The sequence below is a fragment of the Haliotis cracherodii genome, unplaced genomic scaffold, assembly GCF_022045235.1.
Source record: "Haliotis cracherodii isolate W230 unplaced genomic scaffold, xgHalCrac1.p SCAF_1, whole genome shotgun sequence".
Taxonomy (NCBI): Eukaryota; Metazoa; Mollusca; class Gastropoda; order Lepetellida; family Haliotidae; genus Haliotis; species Haliotis cracherodii.
In genome coordinates this window covers 14,139,666-14,165,769 of record NW_027266264.1, presented here as the reverse complement: position 1 = coordinate 14,165,769, position 26,104 = coordinate 14,139,666, and the positions used below count along the sequence as shown (strand labels likewise).

General features: G+C 40.2%; 1 protein-coding gene across 3 annotated transcripts; it reads left to right on the top strand.

Annotated features, from left to right (window-relative positions):
- The first annotated feature begins 1,928 nt into the window (after positions 1-1,928).
- Positions 1,929-25,191, top strand: LOC139473361 (translation initiation factor eIF2B subunit delta-like). Of its 3 annotated transcripts, none has more exons than XM_071255920.1 (12): positions 1,929-1,978; positions 6,761-7,026; positions 8,707-8,752; positions 9,108-9,297; positions 12,361-12,475; positions 13,261-13,337; positions 14,114-14,216; positions 14,982-15,109; positions 17,739-17,830; positions 21,243-21,328; positions 21,499-21,679; positions 22,461-25,191. In XM_071255920.1, exons 2-12 carry the CDS (start codon positions 6,763-6,765, stop codon positions 22,667-22,669), a joined length of 1,491 nt encoding a protein of 496 aa, XP_071112021.1. In that variant the 5' UTR covers positions 1,929-1,978; positions 6,761-6,762; the 3' UTR covers positions 22,670-25,191. The 3 variants fall into 3 exon arrangements, with proteins under 3 accessions (XP_071112021.1, XP_071112004.1, XP_071112012.1); XM_071255903.1 differs by having other exon boundaries at positions 9,105-9,297; XM_071255911.1 differs by lacking the exon at positions 1,929-1,978 and adding an exon at positions 2,006-2,096 and having other exon boundaries at positions 9,105-9,297.
- The last annotated feature ends 913 nt before the right edge of the window (positions 25,192-26,104 follow it).

The window sequence follows — 26,104 nt, the reverse complement described above, 5'->3', positions numbered from 1 at the left end:
CACGCATGGGTTTCTGAAGACATATTCTATTCAGAGAGGCTGACGTAAATGTGGTATCTAGGCTGAGAAAGGGTACATCACAGAGGCTGACGTAAATGTGGTATCTAGGCAGAGGAAGGGTACATCACATAGGCTGACGTAAACGTGGTGTCTAAGGCGGACGAAGGGTACATCACAGAGGCTGACGTAAACGTGGTATATAGGCAGAGGAAGGGTACATCACAGAGTGTGACGTAAACGTGGTATCCAGTTATAGACAAAGGGTACATCACAGAGGCTGACGTAAACGTGGTGTCTAAGGCGGACAAAGGGTACATCACATAGGCTGACGTAAACATGGTATCTAGGCGGACAAAGGGTACATCACAGAGGCTGACGTAAACGTGGTATCTAGGCGGACAAAGGGTACATCACAGAGTGTGACGTAAACCTGGTATCCAGGCAGAGAAAGTTTACACCACGGAGGCAGAAGTACGTATAATGATCCATCCACGCAGAGAAAGGATACATCACAGAGTCTATCTCAATATCCCTTGACTGTATACTATGTGACAGTCAGCCACCGGTATAAAAGTACGGCATCGATGTATATGAGGGTCGAACAGTGTGTACACAGTATCTTCAGCGTGCAGAGAGTAAACGTCAATGTGTACATCAGGCTGCAGAGAGTCAACGTGGAATACTCAACGTCACACAAGATATATGGCGCGTGTAAGGCGTGTCTTTCGTCTATAGACAATGGCCTGCCGGTGCAGATCGTTGAGTCTTTCGTTTCCCCGACTCTAGTACGTTTTCCCGATACCATCTCGCCGTACTATTGAGTCAGGTCACTATAAACCTTATATAACCCAGACATTCCGTAACTACTACATATGGGTATGCTGGTGTCTTTGTCCTATATTAATTCATTTCGGCGTTGTTTTATCAAATGCTCCCCAATTTAACATTTGTGATAACATAAACTAATTTGTGGAATAATACGCATCATTTATAAGCTTAATATGTGCTTTATATGATTCTATTTTTCATTAAACCAACCTGAAGCAAACCTATTATTATCATTATTTCGTGGGTATAAATAGACCTGGTAGCGTACACAGGGCCCTGAAGCAGGATAGTAAATTTACTGAAACACCGGACCCATATATGTCTATTTATATATATGGGTCCGGTGTTTCAGTAATTTTACTATCCTGCTTCAGGGGCCTGTGGTAGCGTATATGAAATACTGAAATTCAAAGGTAGTGAGTGATCAGCCTTCAAATACCCTATCCGGTTATATGAACGTGACATAATCAGGCGGTGTATTGCTATTGCATGGTTGCCTAGCAGGAAACAAAATGACATAATCTTATTTCTTTAAAGCATTTCAATTTATTACACATTGTGGGTTTCAGGGTTCAGTGGGGTCCTTACGTATGTACGTGTGTGTGTGTGTGTGTGTGTGTGTGTGTGTGCGTGCGTGCGTGCGTGCGTGCGTGCGTGCGTGCGTGCGTGCGTGCGTGCGTGCGTGCGTGTGTGTGTGTGTGTGTGTGGAGGGGGGTGAGGATCGGTGAATTTAGAGGATCGGGGGGTCATAATCGGTGATTTTCTTGATGTGCATACCAGTTGTATGCATAAATTTATAATTTGAAAACAACTAGATTTGGTATTGTCAGCAGCATATCGTTCTCCCATTTTCCTCCACACTCAAAATAATATCTAGATGACGTTTATCCCGACTCATTCACTTTAAATCCTTTATCAAATATGTTTTACCAATGTTTGATATTCGTAGTCTTTCACTTAATCTGTGTGTAAATATTAAATCATTAAAGCGACGTTAAAGTCCATTCTTCTGACAACCCGACCAACATAATATTTCAGCAAGTGGGATTCGCCCGATTATCAATATCCAGTTCAATAGCTTTTCACTGGCGTTTCGCTTCGTCCGGATTATTACACTACTTCCTGTCTGATGCAAAATCGCGTTATCAAGGTAAACAACGTCAAATGGATAAATACTCCTCCACTAAGCCGTAATATTTCCAAGGCGATTAATATTGTTTCATATTCTTCTCTTTAGTGAACTGAGTGCCTTGAACTCACTCTATATGGTAAGTTAAAACATGATGACATGCTGTTGTGTCATTACGCTCGTCCTTTTTTCGATCACTATCAAACACCTGCTTGCTTCACCGAAAACCGAATAATAAGTCAATGGTTTTCATAATCACAGGTTTGCAAAGGTATTTTGTAAGTTTAGCCTTTACGCTCTTCAGATCGAATGGTAATCGGATACGCTAGTTACAGTCTCTGTGTTCTCAACAAGAACTCAAGCTACCTTGACCGTATTCATCATTTGGTAATCCCAACATTGTATAGATACGGATTAGGTAATGTATCATGGCATATGCTGCATCGTGTTTATATTGTTTATATTCGGAGGATTAGCCCAATTTCTATCAATACTAATTGCGTAATCTGTGTGTAATCCGAAACATGTGACTCTTTCGAACAATATGGTTGAATTTGGTAAAACTTCCCTGGCTAGAAGTTTCAAAATATCATTTACAATGTACATGGAGGCTAGGGCTTGTCAAAATTTGAAGCACGTTTACATGTTGATGTCATCATGGATATGGTATCTTGAAAACAAATTACCGAAATAACATAAGTTTCAGTTTTTAATGTTTCATCAGCAGACTACATGGACTAACCATACTAACAAACTTGGAAACTGAAACCAATCAATCAAGGATTAAAATTATTAATTGGGAACTCAACTTCCTACATGTAAGTTCACAATTCATTATGTTCATTGGGGTTATGGCAAAAATGGCACCTCAGCAAAACTTCACCGAATGGACTGATTGGTGAAAACAGAGCCTCAGCCAAAGTGAAATTGTATTTAACATGTTTATGATACATGACAGGGTGCTATCAGATCACACTTCTTCACAATGTATCAAAGTGTTGCATGCTCACACAATACTCTGCTGTAACTGTCCATCTACATGATCTACCAGTGCTGTAAAGCAAATGTGACAAGATGACAATGATTATTGTGAATAGTGACATGTGGTGACAATGATGGTGATGAATACGCCAAGCAATATGAATAAATAAAACATATATACTGGTGCTGTTTCCGCCTGATGAAATTGGTGACATTTTGCTGAGGTGACATTTAGCCTGCAACATGTTTATTGTAGATCTAGTCAAGGTCATATATGGCCCATATTGCATGAAAAATCTATAAACATGATAAATGTAACATATTTGAGGTTGGAATTGGAATTCACAAAGTAAATATTTATCAATAGTACAATATCTTTTTTCATCATTCAATATACACAGTTATAAGGTAGGTAAAACTAACAAGTCACTCAATTCAATTCTCTCATCTTCATATAAAGGACAACTGAAAATGATTCTCATTTTCAAGACCATTACATTCCATACAACAACCATGAGCATCACATGAAGACTTGAAGTGCATATGCGTCTGCCAACATTTTGGATTTCAAATTATTTAAACCTGCTGTGAAATCTAAGTAAGGCTTTTTCTGCATTGGAACACTTATCAGAGCTAAATAAGAGACTTACACATGTTAAAAGAGTCATAGAATTGGAGAACTGTTTTATCAGTAACCAAAGAATGCCAATCTTGTGATGAACAATCTTTAACTTATACATGTGAGTGTTTTGTCAGTATTTCTGAATGTCAATATTGGGGTTACGGATCATCCCGTAAAAACATCTACCAGTGTGCACTGTAGGATTCACAGTGAAGCAAGGGATTAAAGGGGCACTGATCTAACGCAATTCCCCGGGACTGGTTGTTGCCTTTGTTATTGTTTTTTCCCAGTGAGTACCCGGATGTAGAGCAGAAATCTAGACTAGCTCGCGACCTCTGTTGCGCCATTCGTAAGCGCATTAGTCACTTTTATGGATACCGGTAGTAATAAGAGCGTATGGTCACATTGATCAACAAAATGAAATACAGTATTCGAGATAATAAGGAAATGTAGGCATCTTTGTGGGTAGCATCGGTAATGGTGACGAAGTTTTGATAAGTCACTTGCTTGGTAATTTTGCGATTTTCGTTTACACTATTTTGACTTGCAACACAAAGTAAATATTTCACCTGAGCATTGCTTTTTTTATAGTGTGTATATTTTTTTACTGTCAAAATGTGTAACATATTTATTAAACGTCTAAATATTCAGTTATTTCACAAAGTGACTGAAAAACATTTCCATCTGTATTATTATAATAACGAATTGCAAACATTTTGATGTTTAATGTCATCACCAAGAGACTGAAAATGTTACGTTGAAGTACATTTCTATGTTGTTTGGCTTCTAATCCTACATAATAATCTGTTGTGATGTTTGTAGGCCCTTTTGATCGTCTTAATCAATCTGGACAGATTTTTTAGTCAAAATGACTGAAATATTTACACATTTTAAAAATTGCCTGAGAGAATCACATTTTACAAATTGACGGTAATCTATACACGCTTACAAAGGAAATGACCTGTGAAAACAACATCTATCGCGCATTGAAGAATTTCCCAACCAAGACGTAGAAAAACAAGAACGAATCGGTTCAAATGAAGGAAAACAAAATGCAAATACCATAATTACAACTTAAATAGGCAGCTTCCTTATTCGAGGAATATATCCGTGAATATCCGCACAAAGGAATAATATCCCACTCGTCTGCAGCTATACAAAATAACTTATTCGATGTCACGTGTCTCTGTAACTATCAAATATTCTAAAAGATATATATCGTTTCGGGTGTCAAGTCTCAAGGGTCGGCTGAGAAAGGCCACGTGACAACTATTTTCATTACAGCGGTTCCTAAAAAATCCATTGAGTTTGATAACAATGAGCAACCAATCAACGTATTATCAGTTAACCCTTTGAACAAATTGTATGTTGTTTTTACATCGGCACTTCACGCCATGATATGAGTGTATTCCCTTTGTTTTCGTAAACCTAGACATGTAAACACTCACTTTTGACATATCCACTGTGCAAGATAACAGTGATTAATCAATCAACGTATTTTCTGTTAATCCTTTGATGACTAGGAACGATCCGTTGATTTACAAAAAATAGTAAATCAACTGATCATTCATCTCTTGCTGGGCTGCCACGTGCATATTACATAACCTCACTTCAAACCTGGATTTAGATTGAATAATTACCCCAGACACAATAAATGCCAAATGAGAACCTTTGTCAGGTAATCTAAGTGGTGCTACCACTAATTGTACCTGTAATAAATTCATTAACTGAGCATCAAGTGAATGACGACAAATACACAAGTGTAGGGTTATACGAGAAAACGTGTATGACAACAAGGGAGTAGTAATCGTATTACACAATCCGAAATCCGAAAATGCTTTCACTGCATGGATACTTTTTTTAGTATTAAACTATAACCATCTGGGGTATTTCCAAATGACGACTTCCGATGAGCTCCGCCGTTCTTTTTGTCTGTTTGTTTAGGCTGAAGAAATTATTTAACATGCGCCCTTTGTCGAATCTTTATAGATCACAGTTAACCAATCAGTGTTTAGTCAAAAATGCGTAAAACAAATATTGCCTCCAAGTTTATTTAGCTGTCCTTGCAGACGGTAGCCCAGTCTCTGGTCACGCTCAGTTGCGTTGCGTATCATCCGGGTACTCACGGGGGAAAAAACAATAACAAAGGCAACAACCAGTCCGGGGAATGGCGTTAGATCAGTGCCCCTTTAAGGAAGAGACTGGTATATAGATTTTAAAACGGAGATGTAGAAGTGTGCTGTAAATTCTACAGCACACAATGGCAGATTTTTCTTATGTACGACTTGCAGCCCCAGCTGTGACATGGGAAAACTGATAAGAGGATATGGTAACCATGGTAACCAGAGCTAACCTTTAGCAGGCTTAAAAGTTTTCTATGTAAATTTTGTTGTTGTGGAAAGATAACCAATACCAGTTGCTTCTCACAAATTACCTTTTTTTTATCAACTCCTTGAGTTCTGTTATTTTATGGAGTTTGTATAAGTGAAGAAATTGTTAATAAAATGTTTGTCCACATTATTTCTAAAAGTCTCTGATTTAGGAAGCACAGAATATGTTTTAGCTTTTCACTGACAGGACTTGAGTGAGTTGAGTGAATATTTGAGTGAAGGCTGTTTGATACCACAGTCAGAAATATTCCATCTAAGCACAAGTAAAACACATGAATAAAAGCATAATTAATTATGCCCATGTTCAGGTCATGGTGACATTTCGCCAAGTTACTGACCCTGAGAGGGCGGTCGGTAGTCTAGTGGGTAAAGCGTTCATTCATCACGCTGAAGACCCAGGTTTGATTCCCGACAATACAATGTGTGAAGCCTATTTCTCGTGTCCCCCGCCGTGATATTGCTGGAATATTGCTAAAAGTGGCGTAAAATCGTATTCACTCACTCACTCACTGACCCTGACCATCAGTTTCTCATTAACATGATTAATTTTGTTGGCTCTGACATAAAGAATGGAATAAAGTGGACATGTTCTTACAATCCTCAGGGAGTTGTAACATTTTTAGCATACTGATAACTGTCCTGTAAATATGTGTGATCAAAATTAAAGGGTGGAGGTCTCCTCAGGTATATGAATCCATAGGGGACCCCCCTAATCTTTCACTTTTAGTATTAGGATTATCACAGGACCCCTTGACTTCCATGCTTAGTTTGGAACACAGAATAATGAATGAGTTTGATTTTCAACTCCAGAAATGGCAGATGCAGTAGATGGTGCCCCTGAATCAAGAGCTGAAGCTAAAGGTCAAGCTCATGAAGGCTCTAAGAAAAAGAACAAATCAAAAAACAAAAAGTCAGGAGGAGATGGAGGTTCCAAAAAACCTCCCAAAGAGGAAGTAGTGAAAAAACAAGATGGTCAAAGTCAAGGACCCTCAAAAGACGACACCACAAAAGATGAGGGTCAGGATGTTCCCCAGAAAAGCAAAGCAGAACTTAAAGCAGAACGTAGAGCTAAGCAGGTACACAATGTCATATTTGACTTAGTGAAAGGGAAATCTGGCTATATTTTGGGGCAGGTAACAATAAAAGTAACATGGTTAGGGCATGACTGCAATTCTTTTTCGAGAGATGCAGCCCAGAGTTGATGTTTGCCTGGATGATTTTGAGTTCACTGCCTATCTCAAAATATTGTGTATCAGGAGTTCTTTAATGACACATTCAGCTGACAATGGTGGATGTAAAGTGATGAAACACCTAGCACCGACATGACATTGTTGGTTCTCCCCACATTCAGCTGACACTGCTGGATGTAAAAGGATGTAACACCTAGCACCGACATGACATTGTTGGTTCTCCCCACAATCAGTTGACACTGGTGGATGTAAAGTGATGAAACACCTAGCACCGACATGACATTGTTGGTTCTCCCCACACTCAGCTGACACTGGTGGATGTAAAGTGATGAAACACCTAGCACCGACATGACATTGTTGGTTCTCCCACATTCAGCTGACACTGGTGGATGTAAAGTGATGAAACACCTAGCACCGACATGACATTGTTGGTTCTCCCACATTCAGCTGACACTGGTGGATGTAAAGTGATGAAACACCTAGCACCGACATGACATTGTTGGTTCTCCCACATTCAGCTGACACTGGTGGATGTAAAGTGATGAAACACTTAGCACCGACATGACATTGTTGGTTCTCCCACATTCAGCTGACACTGGTGGATGTAAAGTGATGGACCTCTAGTACCGACATGACATTGTTGGTTCTCCCACATTCAGCTGACACTGGTGGATGTAAAGTGATGGACCTCTAGTACCGACATGACATTGTTGGTTCTCCCACATTCAGCTGACACTGGTGGATGTAAAGTGATGAAACACCTAGCACCGACATGACATTGTTGGTTCTCCCACACTCAGCTGACACTGGTGGATGTAAAGTGATGAAACACCTAGCACCGACATGACATTGTTGGTTCTCCCACATTCAGCTGACACTGGTGGATGTAAAAGGATGTAGCACCGACATGATGACATTGTTGGTTCTCCCACACTCAGCTGACACTGGTGGATGTAAAGTGATGGACCTCTAGCACCGACATGACATTGTTGGTTCTCCCACATTCAGCTGACACTGCTGGATGTAAAGTGATGAAACACCTAGCACCGACATGACATTGTTGGTTCTCCCACATTCAGCTGACACTGGTGGATGTAAAAGGATGTAGCACCGACATGATGACATTGTTGGTTCTCCCACATTCAGCTGACACTGGTGGATGTAAAGTGATGAAACACCTAGCACCGACATGACATTGTTGGTTCTCCCACACTCAGCTGACACTGCTGGATACAACTGGAATACTCATTCTTTTACCACTAGCAAGAAAATCTGAATTAAAAAATGCTATGTGGTGAAATTAAAATGTCAGGAAATTATTATTGATCAACATGATCAATGTTGATAACACACTGCCAATAAAAAATTACAAGAATGAACTACTTGAAGTTTATAACATGTATAATGGGGGGACTATTTTGTTATCCAACTTACAAATGCTTATTGTGACTTTTTACCGCATTGTCCCACAGGATTACTGGCTTACTTTTATCACCTGTTTGAAATTAGAATTAACCCCTCACGTCAAGCGTACAGAAACTCTAATGTTTTTCACTATTTTGTCAGGAGGCACAGAGAGCCCTCAAAGCCACGAAAAAGGCGGAAGGTCCAGGTGAGACAGTAATTGAATAGTGGCATAATCAGCTGCTGCTGATGTTGATAGATCATGGAGAAATGTGTGGTCATTGTGATGCATGTTTCCAATTATCGCCTGTCATGTATGCCACTGAACTGAAACCCCAGTCTGGTCAACATTCCTTTTGTCTCAGCTCCACTAATAAGTATCACTAACTAAAGACTAAGAGATCTTGAGAGAGATGATGCCGAAAGATAACTGGGATAACTGGCACTGAATCTATCAATGAATAATGTTTGTGTTTAAAAGCTACCTGTCAGACTGCCAGTATTGAGCTGCAACTCAATTCAAGCATGTTCACCATGTTCACGTGGGGGTGTTGTCTCAGCAGGTCAGCAGAAGAAGGAGACGGTGCGAGTCCCGGACCATGTGAAGGCCGACGTACCAGAAACACAAAAGAAGTTGGCCAAGAAATTAGAGAGACAGCAAATAGCACAGAGAGCCAATGTCCAGCGCAAGGTCCGCCTGTTCAATCATCTGTACCAGTACGAGAGAGAGGTGCCCCCGACGCACTCCTTACAGTCAGTACACCTCTGTTATCATTCCCCCGACGCACTCCTTACAGTCAGTACACCTCTCCGTTGTTATCATTCCCTCCGACACGCTCCTTACAGTCAGTACACCTCTCCGTTGTTATCATTCCCCCAACGCACTCCTTACAGTCAGTACACCTCTCCGTTGTTATCATTCCCTCCGACAAACTCCTTACAGTCAGTACACCTCTCCGTTGATATCATTCCCTCCGACACACTCCTTAGAGTCAGTACACCTCTCCGTTGTTATCATTCCCTCCGACACATTCCTTACAGTCAGTACACCTCTCAGTTATCATTCCCCCGACACACTCCTTACAGTGAGTACACCTCTCTGTTATCATTCCCTCCAGCACACTCCTTACAGTCAGTACACCTCTCAGTTATCATTCCCCCGATGCACTCCTTACAGTCAGTACACTTCTCAGTTATCATTCCCCAGACGCACTCCTTACAGTCAGTACACCTCTCAGTTGTTATCATTCCCTCCAGCACACTCCTTACAGTCAGTACACCTCTCAGTTATCATTCCCCCGATGCACTCCTTACAGTCAGTACACCTCTCAGTTATCATTCCCTCCGACACACTCCTTACAGTCAGTACACCTCTCATTTATCATTCCCCCGACGCACTCCTTACAGTCAGTACACCTCTCAGTTATCATTTCCCCTGACGCACTCCTTAGAGTAAGTACACCTCTCAGTTATCATTCCCCCGACACACTCCTTACAGTCAGTACACCTCTCCGTTGTTATCATTCCCTCCGACACACTCCTTACAGTCAGTACACCTCTCTGTTGTTATCATTCCCCCGACGCACTCCTTACAGTCAGTACACCTCTCCGTTGTTATCATTCCCTCCGACAAACTCCTTACAGTCAGTACACCTCTCCGTTGATATCATTCCCTCCGACACACTCCTTACAGTCAGTACACCTCTCCGTTGTTATCATTCCCTCCGACACACTCCTTACAGTCAGTACACCTCTCCGTTGTTATCATTCCCTCCGACACACTCCTTACAGTCAGTACACCTCTCCGTTGTTATCATTCCCCCCGACACACTCCTTACAGTCAGTACACCTCTCCGTTGTTATCATTCCCTCCGACACACTCCTTACAGTCAGTACACCTCTCCGTTGTTATCATTCCCTCCGACACATTCCTTACAGTCAGTACACCCCTCAGTTATCATTCCCCCGACACACTCCTTACAGTGAGTACACCTCTCTGTTATAATTCCCTCCGACGCACTCCTTACAGTCCGTACACCTCTCTGTTATCATTCCCTCCGACACACTCCTTACAGTCAGTACACCTCTCATTTAGCATTCCCCCGACGCACTCCTTAGAGTAAGTACACCTCTCAGTTATCATTCCCCCGACACACTCCTTACAGTCAGTACACCTCTCAGTTATCATTCCCCAGACGCACTCCTTACAGTCAGTACACCTCTCAGTTATCATTCCCCAGACGCACTCCTTACAGTCAGTACACCTCTCAGTTGTTATCATTCCCTCCAGCACACTCCTTACAGTCAGTATACCTCTCAGTTATCATTCCCCCGATGCACTCCTTACAGTCAGTACACTTCTCAGTTATCATTCCCCAGACGCACTCCTTACAGTCAGTACACCTCTCAGTTGTTATCATTCCCTCCAGCACACTCCTTACAGTCAGTACACCTCTCAGTTATCATTCCCCCGATGCACTCCTTACAGTCAGTACACCTCTCAGTTATCATTCCCCCGACGCACTCCTTACAGTCAGTACACCTCTCAGTTATCATTCCCCCCGACGCACTCCTTACAGTCAGTACACCTCTCATTTATCATTCCCCCGACACACTCCTTACAGTCAGTACACCTCTCAGTTATCATTTCCCCTGACGCACTCCTTACAGTCAGTACACCTCTTCAGTTATCATTCCCCCGACACACTCCTTAAAGTCAGTACACCTCTCAGTTATCATTCTCCCGACACACTCCTTACAGTCAGTACACCTCTCAGTTATCATTTCCCCTGACGCACTCCTTACAGTCAGTACACCTCTCCGTTGTTATCATTCCCTCCGACACACTCCTTACAGTCAGTACACCTCTCAGTTATCATTCCCTCCGACGCACTCCTTACAGTCAGTACACCTCTCAGTTATCATTCCCCAGACGCACTCCTTACAGTCAGTACACCTCTCAGTTGTTATCATTCCCTCCGACGCACTCCTTACAGTCAGTACACCCCTCAGTTGTTATCATTCCCTCCAACGCACTCCTTACAGTCAGTACACCTCTCAGTTATCATTTCCCCCGACGCACTCCTTACAGTCAGTACACCTCTCAGTTATCATTCCCCCGACGCACTCCTTACAGTCGGTACACCTCTCCGTTGTTATCATTCCCTCCGACACACTCCTTACAGTCAGTACACCTCTCAGTTATCATTCCCCCGACACACTCTTTACAGTCAGTACACCTCTCAGCTGTTATCATTCCCCCGACGCACTCCTTACAGTCAGTACACCTCTCAGTTATCATTCCCCCCCACACTCCTTACAGTCAGTACACCTCTCAGTTGTTATCATTCCCCCCCACACTCCTTACAGTCAGTACACCTCTCAGTTATCATTCCCCCCCACACTCCTTACAGTCAGTACACCTCTCAGTTATAATTTCCCCCGACGCACTCCTTACAGTCAGTACACCTCTCAGTTGTTATCATTCCCCCCCCACTCTCCTTACAATCAGTTCACCTCTCAGTTATCATTTCCCCCAACGCACTCCTTACAGTCAGTACACCTCTCAGTTGTTATCATTCCCTCCGACACACTCCTTACAGTCAGTACACCTCTCAGCTGTTATCATTCCCTCCAGCACACTCCTTACAGTCCGTACACCTCTCAGTTGTTATCATTACCCCAATGCACCATGTTCAAATAACAGTAACCACCTCTAAAACTCAGATTGATCAATCAGAATGGAGTATTTACCAAAGTAACATTAAACTGTGTCATTACACTTTATTAATTTAAATGCTTTGTGTGTGGTTTTAGATTCTCTAATGGAGGTATCCACCCGGCTGTTGTGAAGCTCGGTGTTCAGTATGCAGAGGGCCTTGTCAGCGGATCTAACGCCAGATGTGTGGCTCTGTTAGCTGCCTTCAAGAAAGTAAGTACAGTTCAGGTGATAGTGATGTAAAAAGATCTGCAAAAACCTTTGTTATAATCATTCAGGTTACTAGATGTTCTTGAACATTGCAAGGTTTGTCGAAAATGAGAATTGTTTATGTGTGAACTGGCTGAATGTGTGTCAACATAATCTGATAGCACTTATTATTGTTCATGCTATCATGCTATCAGCCACTTGTTTTCACTCACAAACTTGATTATTTACATGCCACCTTAATAATGATGACTGTCTCCATGGTCAATAGATAGTGTGTCTGTCTGGAGAGTGTATCATTCCGAAAGACATTGAAATATGGTACTTGTTGTTATCCTGCCTGGCACTTGGCATTAAGGGGATAAAAAAAGGACTGGTCGGCTTAGAGTCAGTGTACTGTGTCTGAGTGGGGTATTCAAATTAATTAGAGGCATGGTATCTTAGTTGACTAACGCTGTAAAACCGGCAAAAGTCTGGACTAGTACATGCAGCCACACACACTATTGCATGTTGCATATTGCTGTAAGTGCAATGATCTTGAATGTGACATAAAACTTCATTTCACCACACCTCACCAATAATGATGAAATATTTAATACTGACTTAGCTGACAGAGGCCTAAATTAACATTCACTCTTGTACTTGTGTTCTGGGACCTCTCTATCATGTAATCAAACATCATTTGCATAGAGAATATAAATAATAATACTATAAGTAATTCTAAAACTATGTAGTACGAGAATGGTTTTTAAAAAGATAATTAACATGCATGATTTGACCTTCAATTGTAGGTGATAACAGATTATAATACTCCGCCGCAGAAGGAACTGTCACGGGACTTGGAGAATAAAATCAAGCCCTACATCAGGTAAACCTTCGGTTCATCAAATTGAATCAGTCATTGATAAGACGTTTGATATTGTCTGGTCAAAGCTTTATTATTTGCAGGCCACTTAAAATTGCTGAGTGTGCTTTAAACAATATATGTATTTGCAATTTGTTGCCACAAGAGCTGAGAAGATACATTGAAATAAGTTAGAATACATATTTTCTTACCTTACATTAAAATACTATCTTCTGATTGGTTGAGGAGTAGGCAATTTATTTTCCATGTTGTCCGCTAAAAGGCAGGATACAAATTTCATGTAGCCCTCTACAAATCAATTGGAATACATCTCAGGTAACTTGATTATCCTGTATAAATAGCTTTGAGTTTCTGATATGAACCAATTAATATTTGAACGTAAGGGTAAAGTAATTCAGTTTGTTTGCATTATCTGCTACAGTGGTAGAAACATAACATTTTTAGTCCACTAGTCCTTACAATGATAACATATAGCAAAACCTTGAAAAATGGCAAATTTCTACTACCGGTAGTCCTTATGATACGTTAACTAATGGACAGTTTGGCAAGAACTACAGGACTAGTGCCAATTTCTAACGCTGTGCTACTTGTTTTTTTAACTCGGTGAACTGCAAACATAGATTCCGGACCTGTATGAATGAATGAAACAGTTTTTTTCTATTTGAGAATATTTACTGACAATTTGGGTTTTGGACTAAATATTGGTCTGTGAGTAGGTGTAGGGACTTCCCTGTAACAGATGTTTATGAAGGGTGTCGATTGTTTTCTTTTTGTGTCAGTTTCCTGGTGCAGTGCCGGCCACTGTCAGTGAGCATGGGGAACGCCATCAAGTACCTCAAGTGGAACATCAGTCACATGCCGAGGGAGTTGTCAGATGCCGAGGTAGAACACTTGATCTGTTGCCAAGATGAAGGCTATGTATCGGGTGTCAGGAAGTTAAACAATTGACAATACTTTGGAAGTTGCATGTAATGATTGTCTGGTATCAAACAACTAGACAGATCCTGATTAATGCCTGTCCTTCGTGGCTGCAGTAGCTCTATATTTGATGAAGTTATTTACTCTGCACTGCAGAACTGCCATATTGAAGGGTTAGATACTTTTAGAAAATCAAACATGTTTTAGTTAGTTTAGTTGAGTGAATGACCTCCAGTTTTCTGGAGTATCTTTTACAAAATTTATTAGTTTATCAAAAAGACCATCTATAAACTATTTGTAAAGTCGCATGATTGTTGAGGTAGAGAAAAGAATTTTGAACAACATATATAGGAAGGATTAAAATTTTAACTTCCAATAATTTGCTGTCTAAAGTTTAGACTCTAAACATTTAGGAATTAGATCTTTGAAACTTTTGCAGTTTCTACTAAAATTTGTTTCCAAGCAACCTATGCTTATCATAAGAGACAGCATAATGGATCAGGTGGCCAGGCTTAGTGACTTGGTTGATTGCGAGTCATTGTACCTGGACCATGTGGATCATTGCTCATGATATCAATCACTGGTTGTCTGGTCCAGACTCCAGTATTTACAGGAGGCCATTGTTTATGTGGAATGTTGCTGAGTGTGAAATAAAACAACAAACAAACAAATACTATAAGACTTAGGATGTGTTTCTGGTTTGAATGTGAAACGGTTTCTGTGAGCCAGGCTAAACAACGACTGAATGACAGCATCGACTCCTTCATCCATGAGAAGGTGCTGATGGCTGGCAAGGCTATCTCCATCTATGCTGGCCCCAAGATCACAGATGGAGATGTCATTGTTGTCTATGCATGGTGAGTGAGGACAAAATTCTTTGCCATATTATCTGCCGCTACACATAAGCTTATTCCAAAGACTGTTTGCTGTTGTTGGGCCTGTTTGCATACACTGTCATTGAAACTTGGCATGCATCAAGAACATCAAAAACATGTCAAGTGCACTTGCAAGGATGTTTAGGTGTGCCCTTTGGAATCTAAGTGTGTCAACGAGATGATCACTCATGTTATTTTTATATCTATCTTCCAACCCATCAGACCGCCTCAATGGTCTAGTAGTAGCGTGTCCGCCCGAAGAGCGGATGGTCCGGGGTTCGATCCCTGTCTGCCTAAACCAAAAGACATTAAAATTTTTTACTTGTTACCCTGTCTGACACTCAGCATTAAAGGGCTAAAACAAGGACTGGTTGGCTCGGAGTCAGTATAGTGTATCTGTGTTGGGTATTCATGTGAGACTGCGGCATTGTATCTGAATGAGCCAGAACTATAAAATCGGCACGCATGCACCTAGATAGTTCACCAAGTTTTCCGCTCATGCTCATTCACATGTCCATTACCTAATGTTAGTCCAGTTTACTTGTGCAAATGTACATTTATAGCACTAGCTTCACATTATAAACATTATCACAAGTATGTTTGTTTAAATGGTGTCCATGTGTGTCACAAGGCACCAGGAAGTTATTTTAACCATGTCATTTGGATTTTAACCAAGTAATTGACAGTAATGACACTCAGTGAGTTTTTCCCTGTAAATAAAACAGTGAAGCTCCATACTTGGCCATGGTAGTTATCCAGACTCTGGGCCAAGTGCAAACTTCAGACCATACTGCCAATAAAGATTGGAATTTTAACTGGGAGTATTATTGTCATTAATGATGTTTTTAATTCAAGATTTCACTGATGCATATTAGGGCTGGGACGAGTCCAAATTTACTACCCGGGTACCCGCCCCCCCTATTACCCTACCCTACCCGGGTACCCACTGTAGGTCTCGGGAGACATAGCCCTGCAAAACATATTTAGATACATGTATTAATAATCTGGTCATGCATACACTGAAGTTGACTAAGTTATATCTTTATTCAACCATATCAGATGGAATGGGTGCATAGTCAGAATGAAAAACGAAAATTAATGACTTTCAGTGTAACCATAGAGTTATGTCTCCCCCAGAATGGAGGGAGACATATTGTTTTGGGCACGGTTCCCGTCGGCGTCGGCGTTCCCACCGTTTCCGGACCATAACTCAGAAACCGTTTAATATTTTTTCGCGAAACTTTGTATACACATTAACCCAGCACTGAAGTGGTGCCATTTGCTATTTAGAGATTTTTGACATTTTTATTTTTTTCTCGTTTCCATGGAGATAAGTTGAACATAGACTCTGAATGGGGGTAAGCTTTGTTTCCGGACCATAACTCGGAAACCGTTTAATATGTTTTCGCGAAACTTTGTATACACATTAACCCAGCACTGAAGTGGTGCCTTTTGCTATTTAGAGATTTTTGACATTTTTATTTTTTCTCGTTTCCATGGAGATAAGTTGAACATAGACTCTGAAATGGGGTAAGCTTTGTTTCCTGACCATAACTCAGAAACCGTTTAATATTTTTTGCGCGAAACTTTGTATACATATTAACCCAGCACTGAAGTGGTGCCTTTTGCTATTTAGAGATTTTTGACATTTTTATATTTTCTCGTTTCCATGGAGATAAGTTGAACATAGACTCTGAATGGGGGTAAGCTTTGTTTCCTGACCATAACTCAGAAACCGTTTAATATTTTTTCGCGAAACTTTGTATACACATTAACCCAGCACTGAAGTGGTGCCTTTTGCTATTTAGAGATTTTTGACATTTTTATATTTTCTCGTTTCCATGGAGATAAGTTGAACATAGACTCTGAATGGGGGTAAGCTTTGTTTCCGGACCATAACTCTAAAACTGTTCAATATTATTTCATGAAGTTGTAACATATTAACCAAGTCCTGAAGTGGTGCCCATTAGTTGTTTGAAATTTCTATTTTTGTCTCTGTTATTTAGTAATGGAGGGTGGGAATGAAGAGATGGGGTTTAACGTGAAGTAAACGAATGAATGTGGGTTAGGGGAGTGGGGGGAGACATATGTTTTTACGAGTAAAAACACTTTCTAGTTCTAGATAATTTTAGTCATTTGACAATTTATCACGTGACTAACGGCGGGTGCGGGTAGTCCTGTGGGTACCCGGGACCTACTCAGTACCCACCTGACCTGGGTACCTGAGTTACCCGTCCCACACCTAATGCATATCTATCTATAGTGTTTTATGGTAGATGTTGTACCTTCCACTCAATGTTAGTCATTAATGTGAATAGCCCACCATTCATCTTGGATGATAGCGAATGGTGGGATGGCCTAGAAGTTGCAGCATTAGCTCATCATGCCTAAAAACGGGTTCAGTTGCCCACTGTGCAAATTCCATATCTTGTGTACACCAAGTGAAACTGCTGGGATATTGCAAACAGTGGAGTGAAACACACGTTCACTCTCTCTGGTTTGGTTCCTCAGACCTGATTTTGCAAACAAGTTTGGTTATATCACTGAAATATTGCTGACCGTTTCACCTTTCTATCTTGAATATGTCCCACATATATTTATACATTTTCAGTTCAAGTTTAATCAAACGAGTGCTCTGTGATGCCCATCAGCAAGGGAGGAAATTCAGGGTCATTGTCATCGATGGAAGGCCAAAAATGGAAGGTGGGTTGTCAAGGCCTGCGAGTTGTTTGGATATTTACTATGAAGCATTTTTACCATCTGATGTTTAACGTGTGTGACTTACTTTTATTATGTCTATAATATTTTGGCATAGTTCCCATTCGTGTTGGCATTCCCATCCTATTCCGAGCCATAATTTGAAAAGCGTTCAATTTTTTTCAAAACAACTTGGTGATTGCATTGCTCCTCAGCTTAACTGGTGCGTTTCACTATTTTAATTTTTTTTTTTAATTTTATTTTGTTTCATTTCCATGGAAACAATTTGGACTTTGTCTCAAACAACTCGAGGCTTCATTTCTGAGCCAGAAGTCTCAAACCAAAGAATATCATTGAATGAAAGTATACATGTACAATGGCCACATGCTCAACTAGTGCCTTTTCAGATTTTTAATTTTTAAAATTTTTAAACTTATCCTCTCTCTTCCTTATTTTTTCGATCCTATGTGCAAACATGCTAAAACATAGTTTCAAGCTTCTAAAACATTTCGCCACATCAACTCATTGTCATTGCTACTGCAACTGGGTTGAAGATCTCCATGGTTGCTAAGCTACAGTCTCTCATTAAGTTCTTCAAGTTGGCTGGCCAATCGTCCAGATTGTCTTGTCAGAGTGTTGATTTGGCTACGGTAACTTTTGTAATAGCTGCTATACAGTTGCTTAGCTAATCAGCTTGTATATTTGCTTATGGTTTATTAATCAGTGATCATTGTCAGAGTCAATTGGGGTCTTGATACTTTAGATGGTCCTCTTAAGTTACATTTATCTGATGATAATAAAACTGTGAACTTGACCACATTTACTATTATTACTTTATTCTTATTTAATGATACCCTTGTCGCGGTCGGGTAGCCTAGTGGTTAAAGCGTTCGCTTATCACGCCGAAGACCCGGGTTTGATTCCCGACATGGGTACAATGTGTGGAGCCCATTTCTGGTGTCCCCTGCCATGGTATTGCTGGAATATTGCTAAAAGCGGCGTAAAACCAAACTCACTCACTCCCTGGTCTCTGGAGTACAGCTCCATGATGCCCACTCACAAGATCCTGTCGTATATGACACTAGGGTTGCGATGGGTACTCGAGTAGCCTAGGACTCGAATACCCGCTCAGGGGAGATAACTCTAATCGCCTTTCGTAACTCGTAAGTCACTTCAAAATGGACGACAAAGCGGACAAACGTTCAAATGTCTGGGCCTATTTTGACCTTGATGACACAAACAAAAAGACCAAATGCCGTCTCTGTGGCATATGTATCAGCTACGCAGGTAGTTCGAGGAGTTCCATGACAAAAGCATCTAAGTTTTAAACACAAGAGCATTTACTTTGATATTCTGCGTCATTTGTGGTTTTAGGTAAGCCATGCAGGCATTTAAAAAAAACCATATACCTTAGAATAGATCAATAGATGTTTGATGACCTTTTATTCGCAAAAGCATTACAAACAAGTGGGACAACATTGAACTACGGGTACTCAGGTCCGGTTCGGGTATTGTCTTCCGGGTACTCGAGTTCAGTTTTCGTACCCAGTCGTAACCCTATATGACACTAGACAAAGTGATAACTATTTGTTTGGATCACTGTTCAGCACCAGCTTCCTTGTGTACATCTCACAGTTGTAGTCTCATATTGGTTAGGGTATCAGCGCCCCACTGTCCAACCTTGAGATAAATGCATAGTGTGAGATAGCATAAGTCTAAAAAGTTGAGAAGTTTACACTGACTTGTATATCTATATACTTGTCCTATCTCACAAGCTCTATGCCCTCCCTGCATCACAGCTTTCCTAGCCAGTCCGCTCTAAGAAAGAGAATGATGTGACAGGGGTAGTCAGGTGATCAAGTCATGTTATGTCACAACGCACAGCGTTAACAGTGCATGACCCATTTGTTTGGGTGGTGACTATGGTGATGATGGGATGTGTTCTGGTGAAATGTTTTTAGAAGCTGGAAACTTTGTTTTAGCACATTTCAACATAGGATCGAAAAAAGAATGGAGAAATGTGCTTTGTGAGATTGGATAATTATATAAATATACAATTTTATGTAAAATGTTCAAATTTTTTAATTTCTTGTGTTTCCTTGGAAACAATTTGGACTTAGTCTCCACATGTAGCAATTGTTTCCTGCAAAAACTCTACAGCTTATGAATATTTCTGCATGAAACCATGGTCTTAATTGTTTTTTTGGATTTGCAAACACATTTAATGTAACAACTGGAACTGGAACTTATGTATCTGAAAAGGACGGGGTACACATGTACAGTTACAAGGAGATTTGGTTTTGAGTCACATTGTCATCTTTGCTGAAGCTCAAAGCAAACTCCTTCAACAGTCTGGGGCACAGGTAGTAGCCCAGTTGTCAAAGGTGCCACAATTTGATGTGCAGAGTTGCATTCCTTTGGTGTGCCAGAAACATGATGATCATGGGTTTGAATCCCAGATTCACTGTAGTTATGATTCTTGGTTAGTCACCAAAGTGGTAAATGCCTACAGAAAATGTCAAGTGGAAAGTCCATCTTATAACTGAAATACTGCTAAAAACCACAGTCACTCACTCACACACTCACTTGAACAGTCTGAGATCAGACATGTTGTATAGATGTTTTTATTATTTGTATGTGCAGTGGAACCAGGGTCCCAAAAATCATATGTTTTTGAGAACAAGATGGCAACATTATTTAAGAAATAAAAGACGAGTGGGCGTTGTTTATTGTACAATAAAACACTGCATGGAGAATAAACTATGAGGGGTTTATTCTCAGTGCAGTGTTTTATTGTATGATAAACAACGCCCACAAGTCGTATATTTCTTATATGAGATACCAACATTACATACAGCCTCTTTAAGGATGTTAGTAAAAAGTACACGCTTTACAAATATTTACCCGTATTTAAATAATGATGACTCCCTGAAAAAAATCTGACTGTGACAATGTCAGACAAGTCCATTTAAGAACAGGGTTGGGTCTTTCCTGCATATTCTCTATGTCACTTTGATTATCTCTACCTATTCTCCCAATACCAATTGTCATATCTCTCCCACTTTTGGAAGCAATTGTTCAGCCATTGCGTTTATCTACGATGTCCAGCTACATATATGGGGGACAACTCACTCGACACTTCCCACTCAAAAACAACAACGTCCAATTTACGACGTCATCAAGTTGCAAGTGCATGTTCTAATCCCCAGGAATTATGTCATGAAAGAACAATGTTTTATCGTGAAATAAACCATGTTTCGTTCTTCATTGTTCTTGGCGATTTATCGTGTAGCTGTCTTATATATCATAATAAAAGACACAATTCAGAAGCAATATTCTTAATGGGTTCATGCTCATCAGCAGAATTTCTGTCAATACATGTAGTTGCAACATGTTCACAGGTGTTCTGTTTTGTCAGGGAAAGAGATGTTGAGAAGACTGGTGAAGGCTGGCATCCAGTGTACCTATGTGCTAATCAACTCGGCTTCATACGTCATGCAGGAGGTAAATATTGAGATTGTCCCCAAAACTGTCATAATTTAATTGTAGATATATCACAAAGTATGTCCCATTTTGATAATAATAGCTCTGGGTTTGTCCCATATTATTAATCCAGTCTCAGACATGACACAACTTGATCATCTGTTACCAAAATATGTCCCCTTCACTTCCAGGCAACCAAGGTATTCCTAGGCTCCCACGCACTGCTTGCTAATGGTTTTGTGATGTCCCGTGTAGGGAGCTCCCTGGTTGCCTTGATGGCTCGCTCGTGTAACGTCCCGGTCTTAGTCTGCTGCGAAACATACAAGTTCTGTGAACGGGTTCAAACAGACTCATTCGTATTCAATGAGCTGGGTAAGTCTCACATCCATTCATCCATCCTCATTCGCATTCTACAGAATGGTAAGGTGATAATATTTTCTAAACATTGGCCATTGATCCACAACGGGTACATAAGTCAATAAATAGTCAGAGTGGCCTCATGAAAAATGTGGATTTTCAATTCCAACTTCAAAATCCAGCTTTTTGCATACTTTGGCAAATTCACTGACTGCACATTAAATGACATCCCTGTGTTCTGGTGTCTCTGATCCACGAGCACTATTCTGATTCCTGGATTTTGGTGAAGATCCAGGTTAGAATTGATTTTCAGCAACACATGCTTGTCATAAGAGGCAACTAATGAGATCAGATGGTCAGACTTGCTGCCTTGGTTGATGCATGTCATCGTATCCCAACTGCATAGGTCGATGCTCATGATGTCAATCACTGGTCCAGGCTTGATCATTTACAGAGTGCCATCATATGGCTGAAATATTGCTGAGTGCTGCATTAAACAACAAACAAATCTGGTATTTACATCCTTATAATAAAACTCAAATCTCCTCAGTTATACTTTTCAAGTAACATTCATTATTTTCTTACCACAGATATGGACTATTGTTTTTTTGTGTTTATGTGTAAATAGGTATAAAATCTTGCATGTTAATTATGTGTCATTAAACATTTCATTTATTAATAATTTGGAAATCTGGTACAAAGACTATCTCATCTTGATTACATTATTCAGTCTACTACAAAGATGGAATTATCTTTTATCATAAAGACTAATGGGAGACAACTCTACATGTTCCAGGTGACCCCAGTGACCTGGTCCAGGTTGGCAGTAAAGAGCCGTACTTGTCGGACTGGAAGGACCACAGTCACCTGACACTGCTTAACTTAGTGTACGACGTCACACCACCGGAACTCATCTCGGCCGTCATCACCGAGCTTGGAATGATCCCCTGTACATCTGTGCCAGTCGTCCTGCGAGTCACACAGGCACAGACTAATGAAACATAGCAGGCAGACATTGGTTTTGTTGATAGCTTCAGATATACAGCACCCTCAGAGTTGGTTCCAGGCAGTTATGTTGATGCCATTATCAACTCCTCGATGTCCCATGTATTTTATTTCATTGTACTATTGTAAATACCTGGATCTGTGCACCACCATAGCTTCTTGTATAGTCAGGTTTTTAGTCACAACTCTAACATTAACTGTCCAATCTAATTAGGTACACTCTTCACCCCCTTGTAGCCTATTGTCTCAAAGACAATTTGGAACGCCTAGCAGAATAAGGGCCTCCTTTGTCATGGAAACATCTAAGTGTTCAGTATATGTTGTCTTCTGATTCTTATAAATATTCATGGCTCAACATGTACAAGACCACAATTTTCAATGTGAATCTACACTAAACTCACGTTCAGAAAAAGTGTTTTGATTGGTTGTTTATTTCAGGCTTGTGAGCAACAAGAAATTCTTGTAGGGATAAGAGAGATGGACATTGTAATGTCACCTCCGAAATGAAACTTTTGTGTTGAATAGGTCCAGAGTATATGTCACAATAGAATGAATACATAATACAGTGGATAAACGAGGATGTAATCAACTGACTTTCTAACTTCCTTGCCCTGCCATGTATATACAGAGAAACCCTGATAGTCTGGAACCTGTTTATCCGGAAATGATTAAAGGATGATTACATTGAATTTCAACATGTTTGCAAAGTGACATCACTCTGCTCCAATGATTCATGTAGTAATCTGGAATAAATTTCCCTGGAGTGGTACTGTCCAGATAAACAAGGTTTTCCTGTAGGGCCATGACTTTACTGAGTTACCATAGTCACCATCAAGCTCCTCACAGTGATAACCTTTGTTTAGAGCTCTCTATGCTATCTCTGCCACCAGACTGCCTACAACAATGCAATGAGTTGAACTAGCAGCCGACTGACTGTAATGTTTACAAACAAATTATGCCTGTCGTGAGGCCAAATACTCTAAATTATTTTGGGAGTTATCAGTTTGTATAAGTAGCATATTGAGAATGCAAGGTGGAAGTTAGGTGCTTTTCCGTTATACAAACAAATTCATCAGGAAAATATTTATTTAGTTGTTTACAAATCTTTTCCCAATTCACTATAATTTGCGTTCCCAAAGACATACACAAAAATATACATGTCACTACATTTGGGGGTTGAGGGGAAATTTTCAAGATTTTGGCAATAGCTGCTTGCACTCTGGTGTCAACAATGATACAAGGTGAGTGAGTTGGGTGTAACGCTGCTTTTTACAGTATTCCAGTTATATCACGGCGTGTCAGCTTAATGTGGGATAAAAGCCCGAAGTCTGCAGGACCGGATGTTTACCAGTTTGGTGAAACCCACAAGCACGGGTATGGTGCGGACAGACCTAGAAACAAAATCGGGGCGAACTGGGATTCGAACCCCCAATCATAGGTTTCTGGCATGCCCAAGGGGCGCAACTCTGCACAGCGAATCGCCACACATGCCCTCAATATACCAGGAGGTCAACGAAGGTGTTTTGCACACTGCGGAGGAGCTTATGACAACAAGGTAGTTATGGGTCATGTATGACCAACCATGACAAGTTATAAGTGAATTGTCCATGAAAAACTAAATCCTAGGGACTCCCTCATGTGATTTTATCACTTGGAATTTGCAAAAAATTGTTTGCTGCACAAACATTTAGCTCTCAGTAAGGCCTTTTATTTTATATTAGTTGGTATACAAAACACAGGCCGAAAATTTAATGTAGGTGTTCAAAATACAAATACTTGTCAAACTTAGTACTGCTAAAAAAACAAACTTATTTATCATGGCAAGATATTGATTCGGTCTATTTTGTTAGCATACAGATTTTTATACATATTATTCACCATTTCTTTCAAACAGAGATGATAAAATTTTGTTGTTGTTTTTTCATTTTGCCAATTTGTTAAACAGACGGTCAAAATATTTTTGTGTCAAAAGTTATTTTATTTCTTTTCTGATTTCAAGGTTTTGTAAACCAACTTTAAAAAATATAAGGCCTTAGGTAAAGACATAATTGTTCAGTTTATCCAACAAAATCTGAATCACATCGGATTTTGCTTTTTTTATGCTTGTCTAATTTCATATTCTTTGATTATTCTACATCAGATTGTGAACAGATCACTTTCACCCGTACATATTAATGTTTTGACATGAGAGTAGAGTTGAGAAATGGGTTCATGTTCGAATCAAATAAGCACTATTACATTTTGTTTATAATTGCAGATTCATGTTTTGGAACCAGATCTTTGTGGGCATGTTTTATATTGTTTACAGCATTATTGTGTGATGGGTATTATATTTAGAGGGGCTTCATAGCCGGGTGTGTATCAAATGCTGTATCATGACATGACATGATTCACCGATGACGAGATGTTAGTTAAAGGTGTTTGAATGTAAACTGAAGACAACTTGGCAAAGGAGGTTGAAAGTTAATGTGACTGGATTACAAATGTGTCCCAATCACAATAAAACATTTCTCTTCAACAAATATAGATGTTATTATTCTTTCTATTAGTATTATAATGATTACGTGGGAGCTCAACGGACATAATGGCTAGGCCTATTGACTTAACAGTTTCTGTGCTGACAGGGGACTGTCCAAGCTTAGGCCTGTTGTCTGAGGTGAGGTGAGGTGTAATTGGGTTTAAATTTGCGTCCAAGATTATTGCACTTATATGGCAACGTGCTTGTGTGTGGGGGTGGGGGCTGCCTGTACTCGTCGAGACTGATGCCGATTTATAGTGCTAGTCTACTGAGATACCATGCCGCAGTTTAACATGAATTCCCCACTCAGACAGTATACTGATTCCGAGCCGACCAATCCTTGTTTTAGCCCCAAATGCCAAGCGCCAGACAGGGTAACAACAGGTACCATCCTTTGACATCTTTCGGTAGGATGCGGCTGAGGATCGAACCCTGAACCTTCCGCTCTCCGGGCGAGGCTCTACCACTAGATCATGGAGGCAGTCCTATGGTCTAAGAGGACACAGTCCTTTGAGGAAAAGTGCCTAACAAAGGGCAGTGAAGATATTTTTTCAGATTTTAAATAATCCTTTGACAATTTTTAGAACCCAAAGTCAGAAAAAGCTGAAACTTTCGAAATATACTACTAAAAAGAAGTAAAAGAACACCCAATTCTTTTTTGCTGTGCCATGACAGATTAGCAGTAGCCTTACTAAAGAATCAAGTGTTCATTAACTTCTTTTTGAGAAGTGTATAATGTTTAATAAGATTTGTATTAAGTTTGAGAAATTAATTGCATTTGGTCACATGGCTTTGGCGACCATTGTTGATTGAATTTGATATTCTTCTTCAGAACCACTGGAAAGTGGTAACAAGTTCAAACTTTGTATATGTATTGTATACGTAGATATTCCAGGAATATTGCTAAAAGCGACGTA